General features: G+C 45.4%; 1 protein-coding gene across 3 annotated transcripts; it reads right to left on the bottom strand.

The window, feature by feature from the left end:
• Nucleotides 1-1,812: 1,812 nt before the first annotated feature.
• Nucleotides 1,813-25,944, bottom strand: YDJC (YdjC chitooligosaccharide deacetylase homolog). Of its 3 annotated transcripts, none has more exons than XM_068107201.2 (7): nucleotides 25,785-25,944; nucleotides 23,590-23,828; nucleotides 17,439-17,613; nucleotides 15,751-15,850; nucleotides 5,447-5,624; nucleotides 4,467-4,594; nucleotides 1,813-2,978 (listed from the first exon to the last, which is right to left on the bottom strand). In XM_068107201.2, exons 2-7 carry the CDS (start codon nucleotides 23,754-23,756, stop codon nucleotides 2,566-2,568), a joined length of 1,161 nt encoding a protein of 386 aa, XP_067963302.2. In that variant the 5' UTR covers nucleotides 23,757-23,828; nucleotides 25,785-25,944; the 3' UTR covers nucleotides 1,813-2,565. The 3 variants fall into 3 exon arrangements, with proteins under 3 accessions (XP_067963302.2, XP_078627710.1, XP_067963303.2); XM_078771584.1 differs by having other exon boundaries at nucleotides 17,439-17,608; nucleotides 25,785-25,929; XM_068107202.2 differs by having other exon boundaries at nucleotides 17,439-17,608; nucleotides 23,590-23,719; nucleotides 25,785-25,918.

The raw sequence follows: 25,944 nt of genomic DNA, 5'->3' as shown, positions 1-25,944 counted from the left end.
TTTTTTGTTCAAAAACCTATCAGCATAATTTTATAACTTTGCCTTTTGGACATCTTTGTGGCCTGATTTACGAGGCTTTCCTTTTTCAATATCCCAATGAAAGCTTTTGTTTCCCATGAAGCTTGTAAACCGTTTCTACAGCTGTGCGATACACACTCCTTACTTTCAGTGACAGGTCAAATCCTCCGACGTGAATAACCTGACGGGACACCCCATGCCTAGAGACCCCCGAGTTTACGTGCCAGGTTTGGTCATGATCGGTTCAAAGCCGTAGGACGTATGGATTGGGGGACAAGGCAATAAAACAGACTCTTCACACTTTATGGAACATTTAGACATTTTAGTGTTTTTGTCCACATACTAGTACACCCACAGACTCCGGGAGTGGCAGGAAGGGTCATTCCTCTTTGGGGTATATAGATTACAGTCGATCTATGGTCGGGTCTCAAGAACGTTGGGTGTTTCTTCATTTACCAAGTTTCTTGTGAAGAGATCGCCAAGTGGTTTAAACATTTGAGCAAGCACTCCATTCAAAACCGTTAAGTAACGGCTGGCTTGGCAAGCGCTAGCTAGCTGCTTGGTGAAGGAGCACAACCCGAGCTTCTCCCTTTCAGTTTTGTATCAAACAGCAGGAGCGAGGTTCAAAAGTACAACGAAATGCATCAGCCCATGGGTCCTAAAATCCTGCTCTGCCGCTCTATCTCACCCTCTCTCTGTTCTCTTCACCCTCTCTTTTGCTCAAGGTCATCTGCCATCTGCTTGGAAATCAGCCAACATCACCACTTAACATAAAAAAGGTGCAAAAACAGATCCTTGCAAGACGACAACATTAACTACAGACAAATCAGCCTTGTCCCAATTATCAGCAAAATCATGGAATCATCATTGCTTCGGATATCAAATCCTTCCTCTTCTCCAATGGCTTGATCTCTGATCATCAATTTGGATTCAGACCAGGTCATTCTACTCTGGACATGCTGCTTCTGCTGTCTCAACCATGGATGGAGGTACTCATTGTCAAACAGGAAATCAGAGCCGTCTCCCTTGACATATCACGTGCCTTCGATACGGTCTGGCACCCCGCTCTGCTCACCAAACTCTCCTCCGAAGGTATCCATGGAAATCTCCACGCATGGCTTGTGGACTTCTTCTCTCGTCACAGTCAACGTGTGGCCCTGAATGGGTTTCTCTCATCTCCTCTTCCTGTTCAGGCTGGAGTTCCCCAAGGCAGTGTTCTGGGCCCTGTGCTTTGGTCTTTTCCTTTTTTTGTGCTTTTTTTGTGAGGTGGGGTGATGTGGGTGGGTGTGGAGTGATGTGGGTGGGTGTGGAGTGATGTGGGTGGGGTGGAGTGGATGGCTTTTTCCTTTTGTGCCTTTTGCAGTGCTTTTTCTGGTCTTCATCAATGATCTCTCTGACACTCTTGAAAATCCTCGCTATCTCTTTGCTGATGTCTCCACTCTCTGCCGCTCCATTCCTCATCCCTCAGATCAGCAGTCTACAGCCTCCTCACTCTCTGCAGACCTGGACAAAATCACACACTGGTCAAACAAGTGGAACATGTCTTTCAATCCTGACAAATCTCACACTCTTACCATGTCTCTCCGAAAAGACCATATGGACAACCCTCCCATCTACTTTCTGAACAATCCTCTCCAAGAAGTTCCGTCACTCAAGCTTTTGGGTCTCACTATCTGCCGCTTGGTCTCGTCAGCGATGAATTGTGCATCAGGGCGCGAATATCGCCGAGACTTCACAGTTATAGGGCGACATCACCAATATTACAAATAAATTACAAAAAACAAATATCACCAATATTACAAATACATTTTACAAAATAAATGTTTGTATATATTGATTAGTGTAAATGATGACGACACATCAACTCATGCAAAGTCATTATCCTCAGTTAAAACAAGCCTGTGCCTCTGTAGCGACATGTGGTGAGGCAAGCACAGTGAACCGATCTATGCTAGTCTATAATTATACAAAAACCAAAAAACACGGTCCATCCGTGAAGCCATGTGACTATATGTCTATTAATTACATACAGTTTGAACGTTTGTTGCATCCAGTCTATTAATTACCCATCGATCCTTTAGACTGCTGAGACATCTTCGACCTTTGAAGACTACCCCAAGACCCTGAAGACACCTAAATACTTCTAAGACCCCAAACATCCTTAAGACCCAAAATACTTGGTACGCAATAATAATAAATTAATAATATCACCAATATTACAAATAAATTTGTACAAAAGAAATTTTGTATTATGATTGGTGTAAGTCATGACAACACAGTAACTCACATATAGTCATTATCCTCAGTTTAAACAAGCCGATCTGTAAACATTATCTGTGCCTCTGTAGTGGCGTATGGTGAGGCGAATGTAGCAAGGCAATCCATGGTAGGTGCATGCAAACGTCAGAGTTCATGTTCTTCAGCCTTGAAGTAAAGAAACAGCTAACGGGCTTTGTGGACCAAGGAGGGGCAGACAAACGGAAAAAAAAAAATAGGTCGACCGTTAAACATTTCTGTCTCTATTTAAATTTCCTTATTTTCCCATCTTCAACATTCCACATGCATAATCTTCAAACCCAGCTTTTCCAAGAGGTTCCGGAAGTCCGACGACATGAGCACATGAAGCTCAAACTCACGTTCTGGAGAACAGCAGAAACCATCGTACAAAGCGCCAGCCATGTTTTCGGCTGAACACTTTATCTGGTTCACCGAATGTTCACCTTCAGTATGTGAACGAGCAAGACCAGGGTGGACCATCAGTTCCAGACGTAAAGCACGACTTGTCTCACAGTCTTCCATCCTGATGATGCTCAATTGGGTGTCAACCCCACGTGGAGTCATTTCTTGCATCCGATTGCTTTCACTCGTTCGACGACAACGATCGTGCCTCGTCTTGGTACCAATGGGTGCTGAGATCTCCTCACAGCGGGTGGTTGTTTCTTTTCCACAGCATCCTTTATCTGACAAAGGTACGATTTCATTTTGGTTCAACTATTGTACAATGATTCACTTTAAGATAAAAGCAGCACAAATGGAATATGACCTGGTATAGGCCCATTTGTTAAGCTAACATTGCAATCTCAATCTCTGATGATTTAAAAAAAAAATTTTGGATACAAGATCGAGGCTCGTGAAAGAGCTAACATTAATGACACAAAAAGTCAAACCAACACATAAAACATATAATAAGGGGAGCGGTAGACAAGATGGGGAGAGGTGGAAGGACACAAACAGAACATTTGAGAGCAGGGACATGAGAGATCTGTGGGAGGGAGAGGGCTTGTGGGGAGGTGGGAGAGGTATAAAACATATGGACACTGCAAGGACTTCCAGGAAAGAAGTTGTAATTTCAAAAAAAGTGGATCTGGGGTGAATTAGCGGGGGTAGAAAAGATCAAGGTTTTGGATGGGGGAAGATAAGAGAGATGGTGGTGAACAGCTGTTTTAACCCTTTGAGTATGGGATTTTTTGGGGGGATAAAAATACCCCCGGTACGGGATTAATTTGGCATTACGGGAATGCAACCACTTACTGACGATCTATTTATAGGTATAGTCGATGACGTGTAGTAACATCATCCGTACACTAAACTTTTTCACGGGTTGCGGCACTGGACGTCATCCGTACTCAAAGGGTTAAAGACATGGAGGGAGGAGTGGGATTGAAGGGAGGGGGGGAGTTTGTTCCCGAGGCGGGAGAAAAGAGGAATGAAGGAGTGAAGGTGAGCAGAGAGTCTTGATTTTGGTAGTTTAACCATAAGAGGGTTGCAGGCAGATCTTGTGCGACCTGTAGGAATATTTGGGGGACAGAGCACAGAGAGAGCTGGGGGAGCAAGGCCGGAGAGGGGTCAGTAGAAGACAGAAAGACCACCAACCTGCCTGCGGTGAGTAAGTGAAAGGCCCTCGGAGTTCGCTTCATCGCGGGAGATTCCAATGATTCTGAAAGCTTTGGTTTCAACAGCGTGAAGCCGAGCTAGGTGTGAGGCAGGAGCACCGGCCCAGAGGGGAGAGCAGTATTCCATTGAGCTGCGGATGAAAGCCTTGTATGTGGTGAGGAGCTCAGGTGTGCCAAGGAAGGACTTCGCACGACGGAGGATGCCCAGTCGGCGACTGGCTTTTGAGGCCAGATTGGAAATGTGGTTTTCCCAGGAAAGGTCATGGCAGATAGTGAGACCCAAAAGCTTGAGTGACAGAACTTCTTGGAGAGGATTGTTGAGAAAGTAGATGGGAGGGTTGTCCAGTCGGTCTTTTCGGAGAGACGTCGTGAGAGTGTGAGATTTGTCAGGATTGAAAGACGTGTTCCACTTGTTTGACCAGTCTGTGATTTTGTCGAGGTCTGCAGAGAGTGAGGAGGCTGCAGACTGCAAACAATCATAGTATGTTATTGTTGTATTCCATGATTTTACTGCTCCAAGTACAGTTTGCTATTTTTATCAATATTACCATTTACCATGCAACTTGCTACTGGGTATGTTTCCATCCTTAGCGGCTGTCAACGCAGTGCGCAGAATGGGGCCCAGCAAGTCAACATCCATTCCAGCACCCGTGGTGCTTAATCCAACAAAGGCGTCCGCCCATCTATCAATGGGAGTGTGTGCACGTATGGTGTGGTTAGATGGTGAGCGAGATATTAAAGCCGATATTAAAGCCAGAGGTTCTTCTATCAGTATAGGCTTCGAAATCGGAGGAAACACTCAGACAACAAAACACTTAAACAAAATGTGTAAACACGACTAACAATGGAAAAATAAAGGTGAAACGAGAAAGCATCTAAAAATGCAAAGCCCGTCCACGTTTGATTTGTATTCAGACTTCTTCTTCCATATGCTAAACATGATGAAAACAGCTAAAAGAAATTGCAAAACATTGACGATTTTAGGCGATCTTGACCTTTTGACCTCAAAAGCAAAACCTGCTCAAATTTAAAATCAATCGGATGAAAAGTGAAGATTTCATGCAACATTGACCTTTGAACTTTTGATCTAAAAATGTTCAGCTTCTAGCTTTTGATTGGTGAACCAATATGCCAATTCTTAAAATTTCAGGTCAATCAGATGAAAATTGATGATTTTATGCAACTTTGACCTTTTGTTAAATAAAAAAAATAAAAAAAATCGGCTTCTAGCTTTTTGTGATTGGTGAACCAATTCAGTGAGTGACCCAATATGCAAATTCTCTAAATTTCAAGTCAATCAGATGAAAATTGACGATTTTATGATGCTGACCTTTGACCAAATTATATATTTGTCTTCTCTATATTCTGATAATAAAACTTTGTTGAAGATTTGATGACAAAGCTCAATGGGTAAAAAAAATTATGGCCCGGACACACACGGACACACACACAAGATTGCAAAATCCCATCTGCAGCTGAGCGGGGTACAGGCTAATAAATAAAATAATGGAACCAAGAGTAAAATGTGCAAATACCGTAGTCCATATTCTTTGAAAATTGGAGCAGAAACAATGGCTTGGGCAGAGACCTGCGTGAAGAACTTCTTCCGTGTAACATCCAGCCATAAGCAGCTATTGACATCCACCTCAACAGGAAGTCGTGTACGCAGTATTCCATGGTCATGCAGCACACATGCAAACACGCTATTGACACCTGAAAGGCAAGCAAGGCTCTGTTACGCCATGCAATGTTTACATGTGAGACTACAACAGCACTCGGTACAGTGCATACCTCTGCCAGGCTCAACAATTTACACTTTGTATCCCACTGCTACCAACCTGTCCACGGAGGTTCATCCGAATCCATCGATAACGTTTACACATCATGCTATATCTATAAACCCTATTTGTGAACGTCTGTGTGTTCGGTTGTGCCTCATGGACAGCCTAAGGAAATGACTTAGAGAGGGAAGCGAGGATCTATGGGGGTAACTTTTCACGATTAAAAACATGGGTGCATCACATTTAGACTAGGGACGTGGCTTCCTTTGACTATAAAAAGCCCACTACACACACGTGACTGACTATTTATTTTCCAGGCAACGCCGGGTAACTCTGCTCATATATATATATATATATATACATATATATATATATATATATATACATATATATATATATATATATTTAAGAAACAGGAAGTAAATTCCTGCATGGGGCTCGTGTGAAAAAATTCTGACAACCCGGGAAAATCTTATTACGTGTGATGTGCCGCAGTTCTAAAAGAGCTCTGTGCGGTTGTTGGTGCTGTGGTTGTGGTTCTTGTTGCGGGTCAATTTTTTTAATGTACACCAATAGGTCGGACAGCAGTCAGACCCCACCTATATATTTCCCTCGACTCCAGTCACCATGACACCCAGCCAAAATAATATGGCCGCCATCTTGTTTTTTTCAGGTGGGCCGAAGACATCAGGCCAGTCGGGCTCCGCTGATTATACGCTGCCCAAGTGTGTTGCGTCAGATTTCCATTGGCTTTGTTTGGGTCCAGTGTTACTCACAATGAAGGATCTGGAAAAATCGAATCAATATATATAAAAATAATAACCACCTTTAGAGGCCATTTTTCCCCGCAAAGCGGGGGTTGGCCTTTTTCGGGAACCGCGGTTGTTTTTGTTTTTCGGTCCCCTTTTTGAAGCAATGTTTTACGGCCGGATGCCCTTCCTGACGCCAACCCTTTTTGCCGCCTTTAACGACAAACAGGGAATTACCAGTGAACTGGTACTCAATTAGCCGACCTTGGAAGGATGACAGGCTGAGTCAACCCCCCTGGCGTTAATTCAGCAATCGACCGGGATTCGAACCCAGGATCCTTGGATCCTAAGCTGGCACCCTAGCCGCTAGCCCAACACCAGGGTCGAATAAAAATGATTGGTAAGGTTTAATCAAGCCCGTCAGCACGGCCGGCGTAATTATTTACGGCGAAATTTTTGAACGGCCCCATATTGGGTTAAAAGAATCCATGGCCATGTGACGAAACAGCTCGTTCTGATACAACCATGGCTGAAATGGATGAGAGGTGTCGAGTTCATCTTTTAATAGCGAATTAAATATGCGTTTCCCAATCGGCCCGTTACAGGATTTTGTTGCAGGTTGTGGCTACAGTGCGGTCATTATTATTGGCCCTATCACTCAATGAAGAATCACTTAAAAAATTGTCGTATCTGAATCTTGTCAAGGTGGCTTGCTGGAGATCTTAAGGTCTTGAGATTGAGCCCCTGTCGTGCCGTTGAATTAACACCAGGTGGATTGTCTCAGCATGTCATCCTTCCGAGGTAAAGGTAACCAGCTGATTGGTAATGGGGGGAATTGCATCAGCGACACAGTCGTGTCTCCAGGGAACGTGTCTCCACAGGCTGAATACGATGCACCACCACCATCCTACCTTGCGAGACACCATGACAGTATAGCTGGGCCAAGATTTGTACCCAGAATAGACAGCTTAGAAGCGGGTGTATGTGCATACCTCAAAGTCATCATGACATCAAGTGCCAGCCCCTTCGCACAGATTCCATAGATCATCGTGCTCACCATCACTTAAAGTGGGTATTGCCTGTTGTCATGCAAGTCTACGGTTGTAACAACGCCACAAATTTGCCAGAATTTTGCTACAGATTAAAATTACTGGGTTGAGATGAAATTATTCAATACCGTCCAAGCGGCTAAGATTGAATTAGTTGGCATCATGAAACGGCATGGTGGTGGATCACGTAATGACTGTTATGATCATTGCTGCACACTGTATCCTGCACACAAAATAATGCGCACTGTATCCTGCACACAAAATAATGCGCACTGTATCCTGCACACAAAATAATAACCCCATGTACATGAAGCAAAAACATGCGTACAGCTTATGTGCATATATAATACATCGTGGTTATATACCTGGGATCATTCTAATTGCACTGGGCCATGGACTAACATAACACCCAGGCATAAGGCCAGCTGATCTGTGCTGCTTCATTGAATGGTGGCACATGATATCAATTGGGGTGGAGTCAGGCCGGCTGCCCAGCCAATGTGTATAAAGCAGTGGGATGGAGTCAGGCCACCTGTTCAGCCAATGTGTGTAAGGCAGTGGGATGGAGTCAGGCCACCTGTTCAGCCAATGTGTGTAAGGCAGTGGGGGTGGAGTCAGGCCACCTGTTCAGCCAATGTGTGTAAGGCAGTGGGGGTGGAGTCAGGCCACCTGTTCAGCCAATGTGTGTAAGGCAGTGGGATGGAGTCAGGCCACCTGTTCAGCCAATGTGTGTAATGCAGTGGGATGGAGTCAGGCCACCTGTTCAGCCAATGTGTGTAAGGCAGTGTAACCATGTGATTGCACACACACGTGTCAGGCCACCTGTTCAGCCAATGTGTGTAAAGCAGTGGGGTGAAGTCAGGCCGGCTGTCCAGCCAATGGGTATAAAGCAGTGGGGTGCAGTCAGGCCACCTGTTCAGCCAATGTGTGTATGGCAGTGGGGTGGAGTCAGGCCACCTGTTCAGCCAATGTGTGGAAAGCAGTGGGGTGGAGTCAACCCAGCTGTCCAGTCAATGGGTGTAAAGCAGTGGGGTGGAGTCAGGCCACCTGTCCAGCCAATGGATGTAAAGCAGTGGGGTGGAGTCAGAGCAGCTGAACACGGATCCATGTATAATGTGATATTTTCCAAGTCCAAAAAGACCATAACTCCATTAAAAAAATGGGAAACGCCCCAAGACTCAAACTTGTTCTGTAACTTATCAAAATAAAGCCATGTACCAACTTTCAATCTTATATGTTAAAAGGTAAGGGGGGAGAAAGTCTAGAAAACCACAGGTGGGACGGACAGACGGAGGGCAAAGATATAGTCCCCTCCGGGTAGGAGACCAATAACAGTAATCAAAAGTTTAGCATCTCAGCCAATCAAGAAGAAGCACAATGTGATGATGGTTTTGTCAGTGCTCATTTTCAAAGCATTGTACAGTTACTCGAATGCATGCAAGAATGTTACTTTTTCACTTTGCAAAAGCAGAATATATATATATATATATATATATATATATATATATATATATATATATATATATATATATATAATATATATATACAAGGAATGAGGCTAGTGGAGGAGCTGCAACAATATGCACACACATGCAGACAAATACATGAGACACCAAATTTGCCTTAAAAAAAAAAAACACAGGCAATGAGCTTTTTTGAGAAAGCAACAGAACTTCCCAAAGCATTTTGATTACCCACAGCACCATTTCTGTGATGTTCGGTTTTATCTCTCCACACTCAGTGGGACAATTAAAAACAAATTTTCACCTCTCATGAATGCCGACCAATGGGGTTTATCCGAGCTCTATCCTCCAAATGCTGAGAGCCAAGCAGGGAAGTAGCACATACTGTACCGTGCCGAAAGGATTCGGTGCGACTCGACCTGGGTCAGAATCAAACTACCGACCTCCCCGAGTCAGAATGGGTGCTCTAACCATTGTGCCACCTAGTCTGGCGGTGAACACACCAGTAACTAGTTATACTTCATCTCGCGAGATCTTTGTCGGCGAGGTCACGTTTTTTCGAAGCTGTCCACGCTCTCACGCTTTCGAAGTTAAGTAATTGTTCACAATTGTGTTTTTGTCGAAATTGTATTTATCTTTCGGTGTGTGTACCTATAGTGTGTCCCTCGGTAGATTCTCGGTGTTAATCTTTCATATCTGTATAGAAAATCGTCAGTTAATTCATGTCGCGTCTTTTGAGGCCTTGTACCATGTCCTACCTTGAGGCTTTGTTTTTCTCTCAGCGGTCCGTCGATTGTGCTCCAATTACTTTAGTTCTCTCAGTTTTCCCAGTCTTTTCACCCCATACTTCCTTGTTTAAAATCTCAACTTAAAAAAAACAACCAAAAAAACATTTCCTTCTCTGTTCTTATTTGTTGTTCTTATTAGTTTATTCGTTGTTCTTATTCGTTCGTTCGTTCTTCGACCACGTGTTTCACCCCCATTTCCCCAGATAGTTTTCACTGTTAAATTTAAAAATGTTTAAACTTTCCCCTGAAGTACTGTATTCTGTCGTATATTATAACAACTTTTTCTTCTTCTTCTTTAAAAGATTGCTTTCGATTTGCTCACCAAATATATTCATTCCAAAAAAAAATTCCATCTCGTACAGTTTTTCATACATTCCCTAAACTCACCTGCACTCCACACCCCCCACTCCCCCCCCCCACCCCCCTCCAGTGTCCTTAAACGTATTTTTGACTCGAAGGTCACAAGAAACACATTTTGCAATAAATGTTCGTTTCCCATTAATCGTACATTTTCTAAAATCCAAACTCACCCCTCCCCTCCAAATCTTCCCCATCACCCCTCCCCTCCAAAACTTCCCCATCACGCCTCCCCTCCAAATCTTCCCCCTTGCCCCTCCCCTCCAAATCTTCCCCATCACCCATCTCTTTCAAATCTTCCCCCTTGCCCCTCCCCTCCAAATCTTCCCCATCACCCATCCCTTTCAAATCTTCCCTCTTTCCCCTCCCCTCCAAATCCTCCCCATCACCCATCCCATTCAAATCTCCCCCCTTGTCCCTTCCCTCCTAGACTCCCCCTCACCCCTCCTCTCCTAGACTCCCCCCTCACCCCTCCCCTCCACATCTCCCCCATCTCCCATCCCTTTCAAATCCCCCCCCCCCTTGTCCCTTCCCTCCTAAACGCCCCCCTAACCCCTCCCCTCATAAACTCCCCCCTCCCCTTCAAATCTCCCAAATCTCCCCACCCTCATTTCTTCTCCATTTCCCCCCTCTCACCCCTCCTCCTCAAAGAGGCCTCCCCGCTTCTTCCCCCTTCCAACTCTCACCTCCATCTCCCCCAACCTTCTACCTCGCTCTTCCCCCTCCTCAAATAACACCTCACTGTGCCTCACCCAATCACCATCAAACCTTTTGTCCGCCCCATCCTTCCCTTTCTCCGAGCTATTCTGAAATCTCTGACACACCTTCAACAGCTCTCCTTACCTCTTCCTCCTCTTCCACATCTTACCCTACCCCTCCCCCCCCCCCCCCCCACTGTTCTGTATCCGATGCTCCCCCTTCCTCTTCATTAACGGTATGGGCCTCAAACATCCGGGGCCTTCGCTCAAACTTGACTGATCTCTCCATACAGGTTGCTTCTGACAAACCAGACGTGATCTGCTTAACAGAAACTTTCCTCCTTCATGATGTCTCTGATTCCTTAGTATCTCTCCCGGGTTAATCCCTCCTCCGGTATGATAGACCTGAGCCTCGTCCTGGAGGTGGGGTTGCTATCTTTATCAAAAACTCTCTTCCTCACTCGCCCTGCACTGCCCTCTCTCCACCTCACCCCCAGAAATACCTCTGGCTATGGCTTCCCCTTCGCTCCCACCTTTTGTTCATATGTGTGTTGTACCGTCCTCCGTACAGTGATGACTCCATCTGCATCTCATTGTCTGATAATATGGACCAACTTCTATCTACTCATCCCAACTCTCTCTTCCTCATACGTAGTGTGTTCAAAAAGTATCCGACCTTTGTTCATAAAAGATACTCGCATCCAGATAAAAAAATTTTTATAATAATCTCGTTCAAAGTAGTCCCCTTGGGCTACCACACACTTCTCCCAACGGTTCTGCCACTGTCGGAAGCAGCGCTGGAACACCTCTTTTGGGATGGCGCGCAGCTGGTCCGTCGCATTCCGCATGATGTCTTCTCTGGAGTCGAAGAAGACGGTCAGCATGACTTTGACATTGCTGTGGACCTGCCTTGCTTTTTTTGGCCTCGGGGATGTTGGATGCTTCCATTGCGATGACTGCAACTTGGTTTCTGGGTCGTACCCATAAACCCAGGACTCATCGCCAGTGATCACTGTGTTGAGGAAGCTGGGATCGGTGTTCACAGTCTCCAGCATGTCCTGTGCGATCTCCAAACGGAGTTGCTTCTGCTCAATCGTGAGCAGCTTTGGTACGAACTTCGCTGAGATTCTCCTGAAGCCCAAATCCTCCTTCATAATGGAATGAACGGTGTTGAAACTTGCGGATCGTTTCCACTTGGGAATCGCCAAGCTTTACACAAAATTTGATGCAGTAGCGTTGTTCAAGTTTTTCCGTCATTTTGTCAAAAACGAAAATCCGATGGCGCTCACTTACATGTCCTCACTCATTGGCGGTCTGCCGTCGAATGACAGCTTCTGCAGGTGGGAAAAAATTCACGCGTGCGCATTAGGATCGCCTACATACGTGCACCAATCAACGCCTCCCTAGCTTCTTTTTTTTTACGCACGAAAAATAAAGGTCTGATACTTTTTGAACATGTGGTGATTATGTGGTGATTTCAATTGTCACCATGCGAGTTGGCTGGGTGTGGGTACCTCTCTCACCAGCCATGGCTCCTCAGCAAGACTTCTGCGACTCACTGGGACTGACACAATCTGTCAATTTCCCGACCCGGATCTCAGTCAACGGAGCATCTTCTCTTCTGGACTTGGTTATGACTAACTTCCTGAAAATGTCTGCTGCTCTTCTTCTGCTCCAATCGGCTCATCTGATCATGTGCTTGTTAAAGTGGACATCTCTCTGACCATTCTCAGAGAGCCTCCTCAGTGTCGACGAGTCTGGCATTTCACTCAGGCCAACTGGCACGGTCTTCAAGCAGCCATCAATCATCTGGACTGGTCTCCCATCTCCACCGCCTCTGACATCAACTCATCCTGGGAATTCTTCCAAAGTAAATTGCTCTCTCATGCACAGATTTATCCCATCTCGTCTTCAGTTGTCATACCCTTCCTCCCGTCCATGGTACACGGAATCTTGTGGTGAGGCTGTTGCCCAGAAACAACTTGCCTTCGTCTCCTGGAAAGCAAATCCAACGGAAGGAAATCTCATTTCCTTTCACAAAGCCCGAAACAAGTGTGTGTCCACACTCAGGAGAGCCAGGAAACAATATCTCTCCGTTCTCAAGACCAAACTCTCTTATCTGTCTCCCTCTTCCAAATCCTGGTGGCGTCTGGTCAAATCTGTTTCTGGTGTTTGTTCCCCCTCCATCCCCTCCCTTACCTCAAACGGCTACACAGCTGACTCCGCACGTGAAAAAGCTGAATTCCTCAACTCTGTGTTTGCCTCTAAATCTTGTGTCCCCAACCCATCCCTCTCTGTACCCACCATACCCAGTCGTACCCAGCTGCTCCTGGACTCTGTGTCCTTTCCTCCTGACAAGGTGTAAAAGTTTCTGTCAACCCTCGACTCTGATTCTGCAACTGGACCTGACGGCATCAGCCCACGGGTCCTAAAATCCTGTTCTTCCGCTCTTTCACTCCCTCTCTCTGTTCTCTTCACCCTCTCTTTTGCTCAAGGTCATCTGCCATCTGCTTGGAAATCAGCCAACATCACCGCTTTACACAAAAAAGGTGCAAAAACACATCCGAGCAACTACAGACCAATCAGCCTTCTCCCAATTATCAGCAAAGTCATGGAATCCATCATTGCTTTGGATATGAAATCTTTCCTCTTCTCCAATGGCTTGATCTCTGATCATCAATTTGGTTTCAGACCAGGTCACTCTACTCTGGACATGCTGCTTCTGCTGTCTCAACAATGCATGGAGGTCCTCAATGCCAAACAGGAAATTAGAGCTGTCTCCCTTAACATATCACGTGCCTTCGATACAGTCTGGCATCCCACTCTGCTCACCAAACTCTCCTCCTTTGGTATCCATGGAAATCTCCACGCATGGCTGGCGGACTTCCTCTCTAGCTGTAGTCAATGTGTGGCCCTAAATGGGTTTCTCTCATCTCTTCTTCCCGTTCAGGCTGGAGTTCCCCAAGGCAGTGTTCTGGGCCCTGTGCTTTTTCTGGTCTTCATCAATGATCTCTCTGACTCTCTTGAAAATCCTCTCTATCTCTTTGCTGATGACTCCACTCTCTGCCGCTCCATTCCTCATTCCTGAGATCGGCAGTCTGCAGCCTCCTCACTCTCTGCAGACCTGGACAAAATCACAGACTGGGCAAACAAGTGGAACATGTCTTTCAATCCTGACAAATCTCACACACTTACGATGTCTCTCCGAAAAGACCGACTGGACAACCCTCCCACCCACTTTCCGAATAATCCTCTCCAAGAAGTTCTGTCACTCAAGCTTTTGGGTCTCACTATCTGCCATGATCTTTTCTGGGAAAACCACATTTCAAATCTGGCCTCCAAAGTCAGTCACCGACTGGGCATCCTCCATCGTGCGAAGTCCTTCCTTGGCACACCTGAGCTCCTCACCACATACAAGGCTTTCATCCGCAGCTCAATGGAATACTGCTCTCCCCTCTGGGCTGGTGCTCCTGCCTCACACCGATCTCGACTTCACGCTGTTGAAACCAAAGCGTTCAGAATCATTGGAATCTCCCGCGATGAAGCTATCTCCGAGGGCCTTTCACTTACTCACCGCAGGCAGGTTGGTGGTCTTTCCGTCTTCTACCGACTCCTCTCCGGCCTTGCTCCCCCAGCTCTCTCTGGGCTCTGTCCCCGAAATATTCCTACAGGTCGCACAAGATCTGCCTGCAACCCTCTTTTGGTTAAACTGCCAAAATCAAGACTCTCTGCTCACCTTCACTCCTTCATTCCTCTTTTCTCCCACCACTGGAACAAACTCCCTCACTCTCTTCAATCCCACTCCTCCCTCCAGGTCTTTAAAACAGCTGTTCACCACCATCTCTTATCTTCCCCCATCCAAAACCTTGATCTTTTCTACCCCTGCTAATTTCACCCCAAATCCACTTTTTTGAAATACCAACCTCTTTCCTGGAAGTCCTTGGTGTCCTTGTGTTTTATACTTCTATCCCCCCCCTTCCCTTCCCACGCCTCCTCCCCCCAAGCCCTCTCCCTCCCACACATCTCCCGATGTCCCTGCTCTCAAATGTTGTGTTTATGTGCTTCCCCTTCTCTCCCCATCTTGTCTACCGCTCCCCTTTTTATATAATTTGTGTGTCTGTTTGATTTTTTTTTTTGTGATAAATGTTAGCTCTTTCACGAACCTCGATTCTGTATACAATAAAAAATAAAATACTTGTGGTAAAACAAATGCAAAGGTCATTATTTCTGCCACTTCCATCAAACTTCCTGATTACAAATTTCCATAATCAAAGTTGACAGCACACCTCAACTCTTGTGTTCATCGCTTCTCCCGTATGTAGATCTCTCCCTTCCTGAGAATGTGCTATCTCACCCTTCCCTGCAGGATCAAAGCAGGCGGGTGCACCGCCACCTTAAGTCGGCCCCATCCTCACCCAAAATCTTTGTTACCTCCATTAACCTTTCCTAACCCAACACTTTTATTTGCAGTTTCTTAGCCTCCTCTTTTCCTGTTTTTTCCCCACATTTTTTATTTTTTAATACAGGATCGAGGCTCGTGAAAGAGCTTATTCCCTTGAAATTCCCTTCTTGAAATTCCTTATTCCCTTATTCTTCTTATTTCCCTTGAAAGAGCATTCATTCTCTTGCTTATTGCATCCAAGAATGGCCATGATGCCCCACACATTGTCAGTTAATGCCCTCTGTCACCTCATTCTTCCATGAACTTCAGTCTTGGATAGGAATAAAAACTTTTTGCCCAGTCTCTCACCATCATCCGCGTCTCTCTGCAACATGCGTATCGGTCTGTTCCGTCATAACGGCAAAAAGTGGTGACCACGTTACCAGCGGTATACAACTTAACGCAATGCTGACATTTTGCAAAGATTCACGCTTGGCTTAGATATCCAAAGATTATTACATCCCTACACATCTCGCTGAGCTGGAAATGCTTCCCAATTAAAGACGGGAATACCTGGAAGTACGTGGAAGTGTTGGTGACCATCAGCATGCTTTGGATGACTCCCGACCAAGAGCACAAAACGCAAAATTTGAGCTCTGATCTCTTTCTCTACCTGGGGCCATGGAGAATGAGGGTACGCAGGTATGCATCAAGTATTATAATACGGTACTGTATGTATTTTATTATTGTTTATTTTCATTTGATATCAAGTTAGGGAGGTTGGCATCATCCATTATTCAAACTAAAGAAGAAAAACAGTCAACCGACAACTTGTATCCCTCAATTTTGTAACAACCAGGAAATAGTTAGCTTGACCTAAGCCCGAAAACAATATTTAATCCTTAACCAACGGTCTACCTTAAGCCTCAGTATCACGAGCACATGACTTGTTTCTAATTAGTCCCCTACCTATTTCACCAGAGGGACTATAGCTTTGCTCTCCGTCCGTGTTTCTGTCTATCTGTATGTCCGTCTATCTATCTCAAATATGGTTTTCTGCACTTTTTCCCCATACCCTTTAACATATTCAACTGAAACTTGGTAGGGGACATGTTCAGTATTGCAAAGCAATTGTCCCTCTTGTTCCTTTTGCAACCGTATTCCGGTTGATAACAGTGCAAGGAATCAAACGATTTAAACCTTAAGCACGCCATGATCAATATTCTGCTCAAGCTGGGTTTGTACTTGGCATGATCTTGTGTTTAATTAATAGGCATGAGCTCATCTGGGTTAAAAACAATTTTCTTTTACTTCCCGGGGACGTGGTTGAGGCATGTTGGCAAACTGGTCGTGTCATTTTTCCGAGTGAGCATGCATGGTTTGCATATGTACATGTGTGGCATTATTGTGCAGCACGGTTGAAATACTGGGCTGGTGCACCTGCCTCACACCTAGCTCGGCTTCACGCTGTTGAAACCAAAGCTTTCAAAATCATTGGAATCTCCCACGATGAAGCTAACTCTGAGGGCCTTTCACTCGCTCACTGCAGGCAGGTTGGTGGTCTTTCTGTCTTCTACAGACTCCTCTCTGGCCTCGCCCCCCCCCCCCCCCCAGCCCTGTCTGTGCTCTGTCCCCCAAATATTCCTGCAGCACACACAAGATCTGTCAGCAATCCCCTTATGGTTAAACTGCCAAAATCAAGACTCTCTGCTCACCTTCACTCTATCATTCCTCTTTTTCCCACATCTGGAACAAACTCCCACACTCTCTTCAATCCCACTCCGCCCTCCAGGTCTTTAAAACAGTTGTTCACCACCATCTCTTATCTTCCCACTTCCAAAACCTTGATCTTTTCTACCCCCATTAATTCACCACAGATCCACTTTTTTAAAATACCGACTTCTTTCCTGGAAGTCCTAGCTGTGTCCATGTGGTTTTTACCTCTCCCACCCCTCCCCCCCTTCCCACGCCCGATCCCCCCCCCCACACCCCCTCCCCCCCCCCCACCCCAAGTCCTCTCCCTCCCACAGATCTCCCGATGTCCCTGCTCTCAAATGTTGTACTTGTGTGCTTCCCCCTCTCTCCCCATCTTATCTGCCGCTCCCTTTATTATATCTTTTGTGTGTCCGTTTGTTTTTTTGTGATTAATGTTAGCTCTTACACGAGCCTCGATCTTGAAACAAAAAAAATAAAAAATAAAAATAAAAGGGTGAACAACACATACCCCAAAGACGAGGGACAAATCAAATTTTAAATCTTACCTCATCAAGGTCCATGCCACCTTCCTCAAGCCTTTGTCGGAAACCATGTTTCCCACAGAAGGTTCCATCAGGACCAAGTAGGGACGGAACTCTGCTGTCATGCTCGAGTTGGTCAAGGTCAGCCACCGGCTTACCTTCTGTGATGTTTACATGAAGACCAAGTGGCAATCCTATCCTACAGAGAAAGAGTAATGGAGGAAATAAGAGAGTGATGGAGGTAAAGTATCTGGAGATGTACACTCCATGGCCAAAAGTATGTGGACACCCGAACATCACACCCGTAAGCGCTCGTCAAACATCTCCTTCCAAAATCATGGGCATTAATATGGAGTTGGTCCTCCCCCCCACCCCCCTTTGCTGCTATAACAGCCTCCACTCTTCTGGGAAGGCTTTCCACGAGATGTTGGAACATTGCTGTGGGGATTTGCTTTCATTCAGCCACAAGAGCATTAGTGAGGTCGGGCACTGATGTTGGGTGATTAGGCCTGGCTCACAGTCGGCATTCCAATTCATCCCAAAGGTGTTCGATGGGGTTGAGGTCAGGGCTCTGTGCAGGCCAGTCAAGTTCTTCCACACCAATCTCGACAAACCATTTCTGTATGGACTTCGCTTTGTGCACGGGGGCATTGTCATACTGAAACAGGAAAGGGCCTTCCCCAAACTGTTGCCACAAAGTTGGAAGCACACAATCATCTAGAATGTCATTGTATGCTGTAGCGTTAAGATTTCCCTTCACTGGAACTAAGGAGCCTAGCCCGAACCATGAGAAACAGCCCCAGACCATTATTCCTCCTCCACCAAACTTTACAGTTGGCACTATGCATTCGGGCAGGTAGCATTCTCCTGGCATTCCCTAAACCCAGATTTGTCCGTCGGACTGCCAGATGGTGAAGCGTGACCATCACTCCAGAGAAACGCGTTTCCACTGCTGAGTCCAATGGCGGCGCGCTTCACACCACTCCAGCCGACGCTTGGCATCGCGCATGATGATCTTAGGCTTGAGGGCGGTTGATCAGCCATGGAAACCCATTTCATGAAGCTCCCGACGACCAGTTGTTGTGCTGACGTTGCTTCCAGAGGCGGTTTGGAACTCGGTAGTGAGTGGTACAACCGAGGACAGACAATTTTTACGCGCTTCAGCACTCGGCGATCCCATTCTGTGAGCTTGCGTGGCCTACCACTTCGTGGCTGAGTTGTTGTTGCTCCGAGATGTTTCCACTTCACAATAACAGCACTTACAGTTGACCGGGGCAGCTCTAGCAGGGCAGAAATTTGACGAACTGACTTGTTGGATTATAATATATCCCACGTATATCCACGAAACATTGTTTACCTGTGAACGGCGGAATATCACGTGAAGCTATTCACAGCGTGAATTGGCGGGATGTCCCGCAAAAGTAATGAAAGTGCGAAACACACGGCTGCGAACCTAGGAGCAGGTCATGCTCGTGGCTCGTAGAAGATGTTTCTTTGCGTATGTCCAGCTGCTTTATGCATGGCTGGTGAAAGATGGGTTTTATAAATGTGTCAAGCTCGCGGTTTGCGCCCTGAAAAAACACGAATTTGTGGAACACGGCCGAAAATAGAAAGAAAAAAAAACGCGAATTCGCAGCACACTTTTCCACGAATAGAGAAACAGGTCGCATTTAATCAACCCCGAATACGCGGAACCCGCAAATAGCAGAACCGTGAATAGTGGGATCCGACTGTATACACATAAAAACACTTTATATCTTCAGCAAATTGTTATATACATGATAAACTGAGAACCCCCCCCCCCCCTCCCCACTTTGGTTCACTCAGCCAATTAACATCCATTGTGCAACCTCAGTCACAGTTCTGCATCGACTTCAATCATCTTACAAGTATCGTAAACTGACACTGGGCACGAGGATCTGACCAAAGGTAAGTGTTGTATCCGTCGTGTCTATAGAAAGACCACGAACACCGTCGACAACACTGACAGCTGACTGGTCTTCATGCCCAAAGTCGGTTTACAGCATCTGTGAGATGAATGAAGCAGATGGGGGGAGCGTGCTCTCGACTACGTGGTAGATACTTAATTTGCCGTGTCTTATACTTAGGCAGTTAAGACCGCAAAATAGGGCGTATCGTTCATTTTTTCAGGAAAGCACCAAATTTGGCACAGATGTAGTATGGACCTATACAATTGTTTTCCTGAGGGGCGCCCAAAAATTCAGAACCCCTGGTGGCCGCCATATTGAATTTCAACATGACCGCCCTCTGTGACCTATTTCCCTCAATAACTTCTATACTATGAGCGATAACACCACAGTTCCAGTGTCTTACCCCATGTTTTCATGGTCTCTGAATCCAATGGGATCAATTGCATAAAGATTGGCATCCATCATCTTTAATTTCAAGATGGCCGCCATGGTGTTTCCATTTTCCTTGAATCTCTCATAGTATTTTAGGTAAAATTTCAATTCCAAGTGATACACATTGTTTTATTGGTCTCTGATAACAATGGAATGGTATTAATTAATCAAAGTTACACACAGTTGCAGTTTTAACTTAAAATATTGTGGGCACTTGAAAGGTGGAGGCTCTCGCACAGACGCGTAGTACTACAAGTACTGTCCATCCCAGTCACACAGTGATGTGCAGGGCAGATTTGCCCTGGAGCATTTATAGTTGCCTTTACAGGCCGACTTACAATGGCAGCTTGTAAGCTCTGAACATGCCTCCTGTATCAGTGGTATTGTGGTCCAAATTGGTGTCCAAGAAGTCCCTGTCTTCATCCAGCCCCAATCAGCTGGTGATGGAAGTTCTGGGTAGGGCACAAGTGCCTGACTCCATACGTGTCCAGCCTGAAAACATGCACGTTTTAGGTGTTGTTCGAAGGTGTCTGCTGTTGGGGGAATGTGATCAATTGTTCTTGCCCTCTTCGTGAACAAGTGTCGGCGCATGTCATTCACTGTCTTTATCTCGGTTGTCCGGTCATAGAAGATGGCAACATATCTTTCTATGCTCTGTCGTTCCATAGTAATAGCGTCCACAGATGGCCTATAAGCGAGAGCAGGAAAGGTCTGCGTGATGCTGGGGTATGCCTCCCAAGCCTTCCAGGCTGTCTTTTTCCCAATTTGGGCAAAAAATGACACTGTGTCGCAGCCAGTGAAGGCATGAAATAATGGCAAAGACTCGGACTTCCTGCGGCCAAGGCCGGTGGCAATTTTATGGATGGCAAGGTAGCGGTAGCTTTTACCAGTGCCAATGGCAATCCATAGTTCCTCCACACCGTGTGACTGGTAGGTAAAGTAGTGTGCTATTGCCAAGACCACAATATCAGAATCTACAGTTCGAATCAATACCCGTTTTCTCCCCTTTTTCACGGCATCCAGGACATGTAAAAGGACTCTTGTATCCGCTTCTTCTTGTGTACATGGGCTCAGGTTCTTGATGTCGGCATCTGGTTGCGATGTTAGCACGCCGTCACCAATAGTTGCATAGATCTCCTTTCCTTTCAAACCATCCACCACCATATGCGATAAGAATCTGAACAACTCCTCCTTGTTTTCATCATTCCGCAAGAAACTTTTCCAGTTCCCTGGTATCTTCGTTGCAAGTAGAATGCGATGGCACGATCCGGACCCCATCTCTTGACGTGTGGCAGATTTTAGGCTGTCTGGATGATAGGTGTCCCATACAATGTCTACACGGCTGGTGTCTCGCAGTTGACCTTCAAAGTATGGGATGAAAATGTTCTGGCCATATTCACAGAAGTTTTTTGCTGAGTCCCCTGGCAGACCAATAAAACAATGTGTATCACTTGGAATTGAAATTTTACCTAAAATACTATGAGAGATTCAAGGAAAATGGAAACACCATGGCGGCGATCTTGAAATTAAAGATGATGGATGCCAATCTTTATGCAATTGATCCCATTGGATTCAGAGACCATGAAAACATTGGGTAAGACACTGGAACTGTGGTGTTATCGCTCATAGTATAGAAGTTATTGAGGGAAATAGGTCACAGAGGGCGGTCATGTTGAAATTAAATATGGCGGCCACCAGGGGTTCTGAATTTTTGGGCGCCCCTCAGGAAAACAATTGTATAGGTCCATACTACATCTGTGCCAAATTTGGTGCTTTCCTGAAAAAATGAACGATGCTTCCTCTTAACTGGCTAACTATTACCAAACAGGCGTTATGGTCCCTGTGAAAGTGTGAGTGGGGAAACAAAGCGAGTGGAGAAGTGTAAGGTGTTGAGGAATGAATGAAGGGCAAAGTGGAATGAAAGTCGAAGCTAGTGGAAGGGCAAACTTTGTACACATCAGCGGAGTGCGCGGATAAACTGTTTAGACAAACAAAGTTAGGCGCAATCATGAACGGACCCAGCCGAAAGATGAAACACACATACGAGGGTCGGTACAAAAGTAATGCCTCTTCTTTTAGTCAGGGCCCTTAGGGATATTTTGGTTCAAATTCTTCCAAAAGCATCAAATTTGGCACAGATGTTGCCCATGCCATACTCTTTCGATTTTTGACGGGCGCCAAGGGCGGTATGATCCGGGGACCATACCGCTCCATCCCGCCATGTTACCTGACCTATGACGTCATATTTATGACATGTATACAATCATGTATACATGAACCCGGATCATGATCGCACAAAAATTAAACACAAGGATATGGCATACAGTTCATAAAACATCAAAATCCGTACCTTTGTAATTAGACTGATGAACTGCATATGCCTGAAAATTAGGAAATAGACATGTAAATATTTCCTGTAATTGTCAAAAATAAGGTCAGAGTTCGATTACCCAACCCAGAAACATAAAATGGTGAACCTCACGTAAATCTTGACAAAAAACTCAAAAACCGACGTGTTTGACTCAAAAATGACCTTTAAGATGGCCTTGAGGGTTGACCTTGACCTCGAATCATCAAAATAACATCATAATTGGATTCCTCGACCTCGAAAACCCCTGAAAAGTGGTATCATACATGATTCCAACCCTTTTGGTTATTTAACTGATTTTCCTCTGATCAGGGTGGCGGCCATTTAGTATTTCGCCAATATGGGGACCGCGGGGGGGGGGGGGGGGGGGCGCCCGTCAAAAATCGAAAGAGTATGGCATGGGCAACATCTGGGCCAAATTTGGTGCTTTTGGAAGAATTTGAACCAAACGGCCCCAAAATATCCCTAAGGGCCCTGACTATTTTTCAGTTCGTAACCAAAGCGTCGTAGGAAATCTACGTGAGTATCACAATGAAAGGTTTGTATCTCCCGCCCATTTTAAATGGAGCTGCACTATGATCGGTCACGTGACAACATCAAACCACACTTTCAAAAGGTCTGCCCCGCGAGATGCACACACAAAGCGGAGAAAAGTTTCAGGAATATGTACAGTGACGTTGTACGTTGGGCGAGCATTTCAAGAGCAGGGAAACCGATATCGATGACAAGCCCCAAAGTTGTCGGCCTGCATCCACAGTGACACCAGGAAACGAGAGGCAAATTGATGTGCTCATTAAAGTACATTGCAGTTGATGGAGACTATGTGGATACAACTTCCTATTTGCCACTTATGTATGCATATTCGGTGTAATTTTCATTTCCCCACGCTTTTTGTAAAAAAAAACAAAAAAAACGGGGGGGGTGGGGGGGGCGGATATTATACTCGGCCCTGTCTGTCTGTCACACTATCTCCTAAACCTAAACGGTTGTGCAGAAATTTACCAAACTTGGTAGTTATGATCACCTCATGGCAAGAAGGTGCGAGAGCAGTATCATTTTGGTCCCGCCCACACAACTTTTTGAGATATCGTGCTACATATAGTTTTTGGCCCTAACTTGGAATAGTGAAAAATCACTTTAAAAATACAAAGATTCACATCCAGATCTGGATCTTCACCAAAATCGAATCTATTCATCCTTGTCACACACCCAACCTGTCCACCAAATTTCTTCTTAACTTTTTGAGATATCCTGCTCACAAACTAAACAGACAAACAGACAGGGCTGAAAACACAACCTTCAGTGGTGAGGTAAATATACGAGAATTGTCCAAAAGTGAAAAAGACCTACATATGAGCAAGATCGTCACCATTTCCCACCCAATCCAGCTGTTGAAAAGTAAGGGGAAGAGGAAGAAGCTGCACATAAACTTTCTGCTACTCACCGGCGAGCTTTGCAAACAGCATCTGGAGCCCTGGGACTGGTCACCAGTAGTGATGCTGTGCTAAGGCGGCCAGCCTGGAATGCTTGCAGCAAACCCTGGTCGCGATGCACACAGTAGCCATAGTCGTCACCTGTAATGATCAGCCAAGTCCGATTATCTCCCATCATGACCACCTCGCAATCATGTAGATAGACCTAACACAGACTTCATTCTTAGATGGTGGTGAGGTGTCCGAACACCTGTAACAAAGCACATATCAACTCCATCAGTCGAGATCCCTCAGTTATCAACACATTATCAAGACCCCAGGCACATCACATGTCAAATTCACATTATCAAGACCCCAGGCACATCACATGTCAAACTCACATTATCAAGACCCCAGGCACATCACATGTCAAATTCACATTATCAAGACCCCAGGCACGTTACATGGCAAATTCACATTATCAAGACCCCAGGCACGTTACATGGCAAATTCACATTATCAAGACCCCAGGCACGTTACATGGCAAATTCACATTATCAAGACCCCAGGCACGTTACATGGCAAATTCACATTATCAAGACCCCAGGCACATCACATGTCAAATTCACATTATCAAGACCCCAGGCACGTTACATGGCAAATTCACATTATCAAGACCCCAGGCACATCACATGTCAAATTCACATTATCAAGACCCCAGGCACATCACATGTCAAATTCACATTATCAAGACCCCAGGCACGTCACATGTCAAATTCACATTATCAAGACCCCAGGCATGTTACATGGCAAATTCACATTATCAAGACCCCAGGCACGTTACATGGCAAATTCACATTATCAAGACCCCAGGCACATCACATGTCAAATTCACATTATCAAGACCCCAGGCACGTTACATGGCAAATTCACATTATCAAGACCCCAGGCACGTTACATGGCAAATTCACATTATCAAGACCCCAGGCACATCACATGTCAAATTCACATTATCAAGACCCCAGGCACGTCACATGTCAAATTCACATTATCAAGACCCCAGGCACGTCACATGTCAAATTCACATTATCAAGACCCCAGGCACGTTACATGGCAAATTCACATTATCAAGACCCCAGGCACGTTACATGGCAAATTCACATTATCAAGACCCCAGGCACGTCACATGTCAAATTCACATTATCAAGACCCCAGGCACGTCACATGTCAAATTCACATTATCAAGACCCCAGGCACGTTACATGGCAAATTCACATTATCAAGACCCCAGGCACGTGACATGGCAAATTCACATTATCAAGACCCCAGGCACGTCACATGTCAAATTCACATTATCAAGACCCCAGGCACGTCACATGTCAAATTCACATTATCAAGACCCCAGGCACGTCACATGTCAAATTCACATTATCAAGACCCCAGGCACGTCACATGTCAAATTCACATTATCAAGACCCCAGGCACGTCACATGTCAAATTCACATTATCAAGACCCCAGGCACGTTACATGGCAAATTCACATTATCAAGACCCCAGGCACGTGACATGGCAAATTCACATTATCAAGACCCCAGGCACGTTACATGGCAAATTCATATTATCAAGACCCCAGGCACGTTACATGGCAAATTCACATTATCAAGACCCCAGGCACGTTACATGGAAGAGTCAGTCTGTACCCAGACAGTACCACTTAAACTTAGAACGACACTCTTCTACGTCACAACGTCGCTCGATATGCTCCGCCCACATTATCACATCATTATACACACTTCTACCAAATTTTATTTACATCCGTTCAGCTGTTCTCATGTTATCACATTTTTTACCTGACATTACCTTTGACGCTGAAATATAATAATCTTTGCATCATATTATATACTTGTAATAAGTTTGGTCAAAATCCCATCACTGGTTCACAAGTTTGCTGTCACAGAATTTTTACCGAACAGAATCTCTGACCTTTGACCTCGTGACCCCTTAATTTCATCGTTAGGTTTAGGGAAGTGATTTGGGAACCCACAAGAAAAATAGGGGGGAAAAAAGTAAATTTAATTCCTTCAAATTGCCAACAGGGTTGGAACAGGAACCCGTGTTAGTTAATTTACCATAAACCAAACACCGAGGCAAAGGGTCAAAGTCATTTCCGAATGTATGACAGAGATGACCTCTGACCCATGACAGCACAACATCAGGATAAACCCACCTGCTGAGAATTCATTCGAATGTAGAAAACAAGGCAAATAGCGTCGCAGTTTTAAAGGGAGTCAGCAGGACCAAGCAGAAAAATGTGATAACACGTCATTCTCTTCTCAACTCATCCATTGTCAAGCAATCTCATTCACTTGAGTGAAGGCGGAAGTGGT

This window comes from Myxine glutinosa, chromosome 2 (assembly GCF_964187855.1).
Source record: "Myxine glutinosa chromosome 2, kmMyxGlut1.1, whole genome shotgun sequence".
NCBI lineage: Eukaryota > Metazoa > Chordata > Myxini > Myxiniformes > Myxinidae > Myxine > Myxine glutinosa.
The sequence above is the reverse complement of the archived record's forward strand: the minus strand, read 5'-3'. Positions and strand labels throughout refer to the sequence as shown.

What these genes read in the sequence shown, in the direction of transcription:
- YDJC (XM_068107201.2), bottom strand. Translation starts at nt 23,756, where the DNA reads ATGATGGGAGATAATCGGACTTGGCTGATCATTACAGGTGACGACTAT. An exon ending in GCTGTTTGCAAAGCTCGCCG is followed by an intron (nt 17,614 to 23,589) that starts GTGAGTAGCAGA and finishes CTTTCTCTGTAG; the next exon opens with GATAGGATTGCCACTTGGTC. An exon ending in ACCCAGTAGCAAGTTGCATG is followed by an intron (nt 2,979 to 4,466) that starts GTAAATGGTAAT and finishes TACCTTTGTCAG; the next exon opens with ATAAAGGATGCTGTGGAAAA.